At 37.8% G+C, this 10364-nt stretch overlaps 1 protein-coding gene across 1 annotated transcript; it reads left to right on the top strand.

Moving 5' to 3' along the window:
* Positions 1-9696, top strand: LOC104573977 (bile acid receptor). The gene is made up of 11 exons (XM_010221216.2): positions 1-189; positions 3983-4109; positions 4957-5322; positions 5998-6138; positions 6671-6810; positions 6894-6998; positions 7092-7191; positions 8305-8430; positions 8834-8953; positions 9261-9374; positions 9458-9696. The coding sequence occupies exons 2-11, from the start codon at positions 4019-4021 to the stop codon at positions 9694-9696; spliced, it is 1542 nt and encodes a 513-aa protein (XP_010219518.2). The 5' UTR covers positions 1-189; positions 3983-4018.
* Positions 9697-10364: the final 668 nt, after the last annotated feature.

Raw genomic sequence — 10364 nt, 5'->3', positions numbered from 1 at the left:
AGGCTGTGTGGGAAGTTCGTGTCTCAGAGCCTGCAGCTTTACTCTGCAGAGTGTCTGGAGCCTCGTGTATGCAAAGGAACTGATAAATAGGGAAAAGGCCCGGCTTGCTACAGCGGGAAGCGGAGCTGGAATCACTGCTACATCCCAACAGATTTGCTCTGGAAAGAAGAGACTCTCTCTGGAGCTAGTGTAAGTATTTCATTCACTGCTCCGAATGCTTTGGAATTGCAAAGTATTTTTCTAGCCATAAACCAATTTGTCATGTGAAAATATCTGAGGCTTTTGTTTGTTTTCTTGCTTTTAAAACAGCTGATTAGAATAGAAAACATACGCTTTAAAATTAGGTATCCTAGCTGCCAAGAATTTTTTACAGCAGTTCTGTAATTACATATGCTGCTCTGAGGTGCACGATTATTTTGGAGGACGAGGGGATGTAATTTTCTTTACAGATAGTAGAGTGAAACACCAAATCTCAACACTAAATAGTATGATTTCGTTCATATTTTGTGAAAGACTGTGGGCCTGAAGAGCTCTCATCACAATCACGATGGGACTTATTGCTAAGAATTACCTGTGTCTGACATACAGAGTAAAGTAATTTAGTTACTTGCCTTCTTCCCCAAGCTTTCGGTTACGAAAACCATAAGCTACAGAAAATCTCTAATCTCATTATATATATATAAAAATCATACCTTTGGAAAAAAAGTATTAAAAATGCTTCCCATTAAAAAAAAAGCACCACGTTTATCACTGTTATAAAAACATACTGCCTAGCATCACTGCTTGTTCAGTATGCTTCCTACAAGGTATGCTAGATATATGTTGAAGGCTCCAGCTTGAGCTACTAACATTCCCTTTAAACAAAAAAAATCCCTGTGACACAGCTGTCAAAGTATTTATGATAACAATATAGACATCTTGAAGAGCTGCCTGGAGAATCTTCTGTAAGAAATATACTTTGCCTCATAATAAATTTGATGATAATACAAGTTGATGATATTTTATGATGAAATATTTTATGGCAATAAAAATTATAAAAAACAGCTTATGCCATAAATAACAATAAACAGATTTGCCATATGTATTTTACTCCAAGCATTATTAACTGTTCTGTGGTCACATCTTACTTTCATTAACTAACTGCTTTGGAAAAAGAAGTTTCCTTTTTTGATGAATTTTAAAGTCTCTCCATTAGAACCAATAACTGAATTGCTGAATTTTTATATTCTATATTTCTATATGGGTAACCAAATTCCTGAATCAACACATATTCACTATATATTGAATGTTGTTTGTTGAGAAGACTGATCACTGACAAAAATAAATCTATAAAAGAACAACTTGGTCAAAACTGCTTAAGCAGTTCAGACTCTAAGTTGTATCTTCCTCTGGGTAAAAATGAAGTCCCAAGTCAATTTGCTCTACAAAGAACTAAGAATTTCATCCTAACTGCATTAATGATTGTGTTCTGCAAAACAGGTTACTGAAGGTTTCTTCTTATTTAGTTTTAAATGATTGCAACTTTTTACAATTACATTATTACAACTTTTTATTATCCTACAAATTTTATCATCTCTTGGAAGATATTTCTTTTTTCTTTCTAAGGCACACACACATACACACACAAGTACAACTGTATTTTGAGTACTCAGGAGAAAAACGGATATAAAGGACTATGTTTTGGGAATAGCATGGCTGTCACTGACAGTCTAGTCTGATTTCAAATTTGTCCAAATTATTGTTTTGAAAAATTAAGTATTGGACATGTGTGCTATGTTCTATCAAGGATTCCACCAACCTCAGAGTCCATAGCTAAGCTTTGTGCACAGGCAAAATTTACTTTGTTGCATGGCAAAGGGTTAAAGTATATGTGTGTGGGCTGAAGAAGTCCTTGAAGTCCTTGTTCCCTTCTAGTGAGGTGCGAGAGATTAGCGATGGTTGCTGAACTCTTCGGAGATCAGCGTATATAGCATCATAAAAGTTCAATGACTCCCAAAATTCAGAGAAGGCTTCTGTCCTACTGACGGATTCACATAAAAAAAAGAATAGAATATTTCAAAGGGGCAAAGGTTGTAAGGCATGATTACTACAGTCAATCTTACGTATCACAAAACTTTTCTTAGAGAATTAAGTTCCATTTGCTATAATTTTGTTTTAAAAAAGACCAGTGGAATTTTATTTCAGAACAGTTCTCAAACGTTAGGAAATACTGCTATTAACATCTTATGCAAAGATATTCTGATAATTAAGTTTCATTTCAAGATGATATAACATTCCTCAAATAAACATGGGATTTAATGTTCTAATAATTTTCTAGTATTATTACTATTTAAAGAAACTACTGGAATCCAGAAACATATTTCTTTAGCAAAGACACTTTTTTTGATGGAAAAAAATGCAGACTTTGCCCAGGCCAAATTGATCTTGCTGATAAGGACCTCCTGATTCACTGAGTCATTTCTGTTTCAACCAAATATTTACTAGTAGAGATAATATAAAAGCAGCATTCCAGTCTTACTGCATCTTTTCACCTTCTGCTGGCAACACAGGGAAAGTGTTCAGTTCCAAAGATAAGTCAGTTTGGGGGGAAGAACACGTATATTTCAGGAAATGACTTCAGTTCAGATTCTCTGAAATGAGTTTCTCAGCTGTAACAGGAATCACACCAAGGCACAGGAATCACACCAAGCCTAACATGTGAGGCTTTCAGAGATATTTAAACCCAACTAGTTAATTCTGCATATAATATATAGTCCTGTGGTACACCTACCACTTACTTCTTCCAAATATTTATTTGCCTTTTTCATCTTTCTTGTCCTTCCCATTTGCTCAAGGAAAACCTATGAAAGGTTCACAAAGAGTCTTGCAGAGTGTTTTTCTTCTATAGGCATCGGACACAACATACTTGTAACCTGTGAGGTTTTTGCCAACATTCCACAATGCAGAGAAAAAAGAAGGGCCAAAGAAAACATTTCCTACTTAACACTGCAGCGGCTTCCCCAGGATCACCCAACTGCTGAAGTAATACTAGAGCTTGCCTGTATTTAAATATACTCAAAACCAGCTGCCACTGATCTCCATGTAGATACTCTTTTTTTTTTTTTTTCTTTTCTTAAGCTCTCTTTTAAGAATTTTCAGAACACTTCTTTAGAACCTCTCTACAAAGTAAAGTAACTGAGTCAGTTTTAGTAAGACGGGTATTCTGCACTGACTGGGTCACTGAAAGCTTAGTGCACTACGTTACAGCAAATATAAGGCTAATATAGACAGTCAAAGCACCCAGATGGGAAGCCCGGATTCCTTCAATTATGAAGGGACAGAGAAAGGCAACTCCAGATGGCAGTACATCCTACGTAGGTCCTTTGATTTTTGGCCCTTCAGATGAGGCCGTCAACTCTTGAAGGAAGACAAACTTTTAAATGTGTAACCTAATCTAAATTATATCGTGGTTAAGTGAGGCAAAGAAAAAAAAAGTACATGAAGTGAAGTTACTAAAAGCCAATCTTTGTGAAGAATCAGGAAGTCCACAAATTTCACACTTTGCTCATGTCCTAACTCATTCTGCAAACATTCTTTTTTTTCTACCAAGAAAGCTCCTTTTAATTTCTTCCTGTTGAAGATTCTCCAAAGGTTAGGTGTAAATTGTTTCCCCAAATTGTTCTCTGTAAAATCACTAGCTGAAGAGTTCTAAATACAGTACTAAATTCAGTCTAAATTCAGGTCTAAATATGCCTTGAAGATGCATAAATGGACTCTATACCCAATCCTTATTAGCACAAGCCTTATTAGTATAGGCCAACATTTTGTAAACTCACTGCAAATATTGTGTGAATTTCCACCTCTCTGATTTTTTATGATGTTTCATACATTGAAATAGTCAAATAGTTTCATACACTGAAATTTCCTGTTTTCGGCTCCCTAGCTAATCCTACCCATCCATTTTTCCTCAAGTGATGTTTCTCTTACATTTCCATTTTTCTAGGTTTCCTTCTCAAAAGTCTACTGTACACCAAAGTGGATGAAACAGTGCAATTTTGAGGAAAATATGGCAAATACATTTGTCACAGTACCTGATGGGTACTGTCTTGCTGAGCCCATTCAGTACTACGGTGAGTAAAGCAGAATTTTAAAACTAAGAAAAAGCAGCATAGTAAAATGAAGGTCTTGGAAATTATCATTCCTTTCATCTTTTTAGTTTATCTTTACAAAGCTGTTAGAAAGCCACATATTTCACTACCAAGTCCATATTATGTTCAAATATACTAGACTGTGCTTAAACTGATTTTTGTACAAAACTTAAATAGCTGACAGATGAATTCATATAAAGATTACAGTACCCCTTTTTGACTTGCACAAAATATAAACTATAAAAAATATAACTATAATTGCAATCAGTAATCTAATTTTGGATGAGTGAAAGCAAGACCTAATGTCTATTAGAAACAGAAAGACCTTCAATCTTCTTCATAAAAAGAAAAAAAACCCCTCCAATTTAAAAATAAAGCTCTAAAAATAGAGAGATTTGAACAAGCACAAAATTGAACATGATATATATGCTGCATGAGCTTTCTTAACACACATTTCACTATCACATTTAATTACTCAGAGGAAAAATATTATTCTGTAGTGAGGAAAATAAAATAAAAACAGTATGAAAATATAAATCTGAGTGCAACTACATACTCAGTTGATACATTATAGTCAATCGATTACTAACAAGAATCAAGTGGCATCCACAATTCCCAAACTGTTACCAAGCCACTATTACTACTCCCGAGATTTTACTTAAGAACGTTACAAGCAGCACATTTAAAAAGAATGAGTCATTTAAAATGTATACTTCTAATATTTATGCTTAAATATTTAATCTATAATTTTTTTTAAAAAAATCCATGAAGTAGCTAACATCAAGATATTCTCCATTATTTTTTATTTAATCTCAATTTCTTTATCCAGATGTTTTACCAGATCACTTCAATTATCAGCTGCAAGACACAGATTTTCAGACTGCTCCTTACTGCCAATATTCCACAGTTCAGTATCCTCCTCAAGTGCTGCAGCCACAACCTTCACAATCTCAGTACAGCACATATGGCCTGGACTCTCAATACGGTGACGGGCAGTATATAATCAGCAACTGTGAATTAAACAAGCCCCACTTCATGGCTTCCCGCATTGATGACAGTGGGTATCAAGGACTCAAAAGGCCACGATTAAACCACTCTTCCTTGCGAATGAAGGGACAGGAGGAGCTCTGTGTTGTGTGTGGTGACAAGGCCTCAGGCTATCATTACAATGCACTTACCTGTGAAGGCTGTAAAGGTAAGAGGTAAATACGTTTAACTTAACCAGGAATGTTGCCCCACAGTGCTCAACATAATATGGTAAGACTCCACACCTGTGATTTTAAGAAACAGATTTCGTTAATTTTTAAGTTGTCATTTCTACAGAGGTTTGTAATTTGTATTAGAAAACCTTTCTCTAAGAACCTGACTCCTGATTCACTTTATTATAACTTTAAAAGTATTTTAATATAAAATATTTAATTTTAAGAAGTATTTTCATAGTATATATTTAACACAAGAATTTCATGCAACTGATTTTGATATCAGTTATTCACTAGAATTGTGCCTGTTTAATCAGGTTTTGATATTCTCATAAAAGTTTTTAGTTACCTCAATATTATTAATTTTAACTTGTCACAAAATTTAAATAAAATACTACATTATTTATTAGCTATACTTTTTGTTTACTATATGGGAGTTTTCTTGATCAGGTAGGAAAAATAGCAATTAATATTGCTTAGAAAATATCAACAAGTCATTATTATTGTGCTGCTAAAGAGCAAATTTAAAAATCAAGGTGATGCTTTAATTGTCAAAAAAAACAAAACCAAAAGCAAATAAACAAAAAACCCAATAAACATTATTTTTTTAGGTCTTTATGAGATAAAGGTCCTTCCATTTTTCTCAGTCATAACCCAATTCTTGTCTGCAGGCTTCTTTCGGCGCAGCATCACTAAAAACGCAGTGTATCGATGCAAGAACGGTGGTCACTGTGAAATGGACATGTACATGCGAAGAAAGTGCCAGGAATGTCGCTTGAAGAAGTGTAAGGCTGTGGGAATGCTAGCGGAATGTAAGTCCTCCTCTGCTGGCTACTTTTAGAAATTGTGAGAATTGATTATTTCTCAAAAACTACCCCTTCTCGTCATCAGAACTAAGAGGTATCGGTCTGAATATAATTTTTGCTGCAGGAAAATTTAACTATGGAGCCTGCAGGATCTGCAACATTGCTATCCATAGAAACCATCAGTATTGGGAAAGAATCTCCTGAAGTTAGGAAGATTGATGTTCAAAGCATTTACACACGCACACACAAAATTACTACCAAAAGGCAGCTAAATATCGTGAATCTTGACAAGACAGCCACAAGTCTAACAACTGCAATTTCATTTTTGCAGAAAGAAAAAAAAAAAAGCATAGTATTTTTTCCATGCTCATGCTTACATGTTACAGAGTCACACCTAAAGTAACATGAAAAGATAGCAAACACTCAGGCCTTTGATGGATAATGAACGCAAATTCACCTAATGAATAGTGTTTTGCCATATTCTCTAGGAAACAGTGTTCCTTTAAGGTGCATTCCTACACACTTCTATGCCTCATAGGTTTGCTGACTGAAGTACAGTGCAAGTCAAAGCGACTCAGGAAAAATTTCAAACAGAAGAGCAGTTTTCTTTGCAACATAAAACTAGAAGATGAAGGACTGAATAGTAAGCATGTATCATCTACAACAAGACCTGGAAAAGTGAGATATTTTTCTATTTGAAGTATCTATAATTTATTTTTGCCTTAACAAATTGTCATTGGATTGATTTACTTTTTTAACAGATCACAGAGAAGATGGAACTCACTCCTGGGGAGCATCAACTTCTTGACCACATTGTAGCAGCACATCAAAAATACACAATTCCCCTTGAGGAAACAAAGAAGTTTGTATGTATACAGAACAATCACCCTGCATTACTGAGTTATTATCCTAAACGTTATATTTGCTTATATCAAAAGTCTAAACACTCTTTCATGCAGCTACAAGAAACTGCAAGTCCAGAGGAAAGTTTTCTGCGTCTCTCCGAGACAGCAGTTGTTCATGTACAAGTATTAGTTGATTTCACAAAAAGACTCCCAGGTAAGTTCCCTCTTTTGGAAAATGTTACACTGTATGTCTGACGCATTATTTTAAGAGGCAGATACCATACTGGTGGCATTCGTCTGAAAGAAATATATACGCTTTCGGAAAATTCTTATTCAACTGATTATCTTGTCTTCAAACACTGATGACCTGGATAACCATTTGACAGTACTTGCTAGTAGTTTCCTACATCTTCTTTCATAAGGACAAATCTGGACTGTCTCCAAATTTTTACTATAATTAGATTTCATTTCCATGTGTGACACAGAAAAAAACATTCTCTGAAAAGTATATCTACTTCAAAACACGTAACACTTGCAAACTTAATTGGATTTCAGAGTATGTGTTAAAATAATAACTTGCTCAAGATAAAGTTTGCAATTCATTGCAGTCATCAAAGACAAGAAACGTACCTTCAAAGAAAAGGCAGCACAGGAGGGACGTGCTGGGTGATCCTGCTCATATTTTCCTGCAATACAAGAACAAGGGAGCATGTGATAACATCCACTGCAATTCAGTTTAATATTGACAAAATAACATTTGATGGGGATGTTGATAATTTATTACTCTAAATTGTAAATTTCTCTGACAAAAGTTAACAGACATGTCTAAAACAGACATTTGATGTAATTTTTTCTTGAAGTTGTGTTTCACACTCTGCTTTGATCAGTATTAACAACATAATTTGCTCCAGAATTATAAGTATAGATAATGAGTTAGTGAACAGATGAATACAATTTTAAAACATATCAGATTTCAATGGATAAGAATATTCACATTCACTTAGCAATAGAACAAATTTATAAGGCATTTGGTTATGTGACATGTATCAGGTAATAGCAAGGTATGAGCAAATTTTTGATAAAGTCTTGCTTATTCCCATTTTGCCTTTTTAAATCTTCCTCTGAATCTTCTAAGCACAAAATCTTTTTTGTTTGGTCTGCAAAGTAGCAAGAAAAAAAGTAAGAGTCTAGCCTTTGGTACATAGGTCTTTTAAATAGTGCTCCTGCTTTCCATTAAAGATATTTATTAAAATGTCATTTTATCAACCTGTATTAGGAGCTTAGAGGCAGCCACAACTTCAAGTCTTAACAATATCTTTCTCTGCAGGATTTGCAAGTTTAGCTAGTGAAGATCAAGTTGCACTACTAAAAGGGTCAACAGTTGAAGCAATGTTTTTGCGTTCAGCCCAGATATACAACCAAAAAATTAGTGAATGCCCATCAACAAGTGACAGTAAGTTTCACCTATAAGCTTTGTATTAACACCAGTAGTTCAGCCATAACTGCCATTTGTTTTTATTCATTGAATTTCAAGTAATTGTCCACTCAAATATAGCACCGTTTATTCTGCAAACAGCAACATTTGTGAGTGTCTGCAGAACAAACTATGAGGTGAATGAATAACATTAGCTATAACAATGACATAAATTTGACACAACAGATTATTTTGACTAGCAATAACGCAACAAATAAACCTGCTGGTGTATGCCAAAAAACCAAAAAATCCAATTTATCTGCTCCCTCTTCATGGGATTGAGAACAATATACACAGTTTCAGGTACCTACCTGCAAACCAGATGCAGCCAAATGTTCAAAGCAGCATTATGTTTAGCTGTGAACTGTCACACTTGCTGCAGGTCACGGAAGATTTGCTGACAATGGGACATGTTGCCACATTCAAAACCTTGACAAGAATGCCATTTATTCCATGGACATGTCTCACAGCGAAGACAGCCCAACTTCCACTACGACCACAGGTAATGGAGACCTCTGGAAGAACACATGTGGAAGTGTGTAACTCGCTGAGCGCCCCGAGTGGTGCTGTGGCCTGTATCCCACTTCTCCCCTCTGCTCTGAGCTGATCCGATGCCATCCCGGCACTATTCCTTCATGGGAGGAGGAGGCTTTTGCCTCTACTTATGTCCAAGGATAAGGAACCCTTGAGCTATACTAAGCTTATTAACAGTTTCATGAGGTGAACAGCCTGAACTTTGAAAGAATAGGCAAAGATGACTCACAATGCCTATTTCTTTACTAACATTCTGATTTTATTTCATTTCCAAGGTATAACCGAGGAGTTTATTACTGCGCTGTTTTACTTCTACAGAAGCATGGGAGAACTTAAAGTGACAGAGACAGAATATGCCCTGCTCCTCGCAGCGACCGTCTTTTTTTCAGGTAAAACCACGAGACCAGCCGCTGTAACTCACTGGCGTTGCTTTTAACCCGCTTTAACCCCCCGGTAACGCCACCTCCCGCAGACCGCCCGCTCCTGAGGGACAAGCGGCACGTGGAGGAGCTGCAGGAGCCGCTCCTGGACATCCTCTACAAGTACTCCAAGATCCACCACCCCGACGACCCGCAGCACTTCGCCCGCCTCATCGGGCGCCTCACGGAGCTGCGCACGCTCAACCACAGCCACGCGGAGGTGCTGGTGACATGGCGGACTAGGGACCCGCGGCTGACGGCCCTGCTCTGCGAGATCTGGGACCTGCACTAGGCGGCGCCGAGCCCCGCGGGCTCCCGCCGGCCGTTGCCGCCGCCGCGCCCGGGCGCCTTCCCGCGTTCCCCCGGGTCGCGCGGCCCTGCTCCCCCTGAGGCGCTGCCTTTGCGGCTCTCCATTTTGCGTTCCCCGCGCGCCGCCGCTTCCCGCCTCCTCGCTCTCCCTCAGCGTGGCGAGCCACGGCGTGGCCATACCTGAGGCACTGTCCTTTCCTCCAAGGCCATGGAGAAGGAAAAGCCGTTTAAGCTGTTTGTGCCACCGCGGCTGAGCGGCGGCCAGGTGTCTGCAGTTAAGCCCCAGGCCAGCGCTCGGGCTACAGGGCTTGGCCAGGTCAGGCTGCTGAGGCAGTGGCGGGTGATCGTGGCGGGTGGGAGAACCCAAGCAATGGGCCCTGGCAAAGCCCGGGGCTTCCATCCTGGGAAGGATGTTCACGACATTGTTTTACTGTAAACCATTAGGGCTGGCAGGAAGACGAGCATTTTCAATTTTGGTTGCCATGAGTCCTGGATATAATTAGAATGGAAGAATTCTGAATTGGCAAATCTATGAGACCTTGGGAACTGGACCTACATTTTCCGCTTTTATGTTTTCACAACCCCAAAGACTCATTGTCTCAGCTGTTTGCTATGTATTTTAACCTTTAACTGCCAGTGACAAATAGTGGA

This window comes from Tinamus guttatus, unplaced genomic scaffold (assembly GCF_059628265.1).
Source record: "Tinamus guttatus ecotype Peru unplaced genomic scaffold, ASM5962826v1 Tinamus_guttatus_pri_ptg000259l, whole genome shotgun sequence".
Classification (NCBI taxonomy): Eukaryota; Metazoa; Chordata; class Aves; order Tinamiformes; family Tinamidae; genus Tinamus; species Tinamus guttatus.
The sequence above is the reverse complement of the archived record's forward strand: the minus strand, read 5'-3'. Positions and strand labels throughout refer to the sequence as shown.

What these genes read in the sequence shown, in the direction of transcription:
- LOC104573977 (XM_010221216.2), top strand. Translation starts at nt 4,019, where the DNA reads ATGAAACAGTGCAATTTTGAGGAAAATATGGCAAATACATTTGTCACA. An exon ending in TTGAGGAAACAAAGAAGTTT is followed by an intron (nt 6,999 to 7,091) that starts GTATGTATACAG and finishes TCTTTCATGCAG; the next exon opens with CTACAAGAAACTGCAAGTCC. An exon ending in ATGCCCATCAACAAGTGACA is followed by an intron (nt 8,431 to 8,833) that starts GTAAGTTTCACC and finishes CACTTGCTGCAG; the next exon opens with GTCACGGAAGATTTGCTGAC.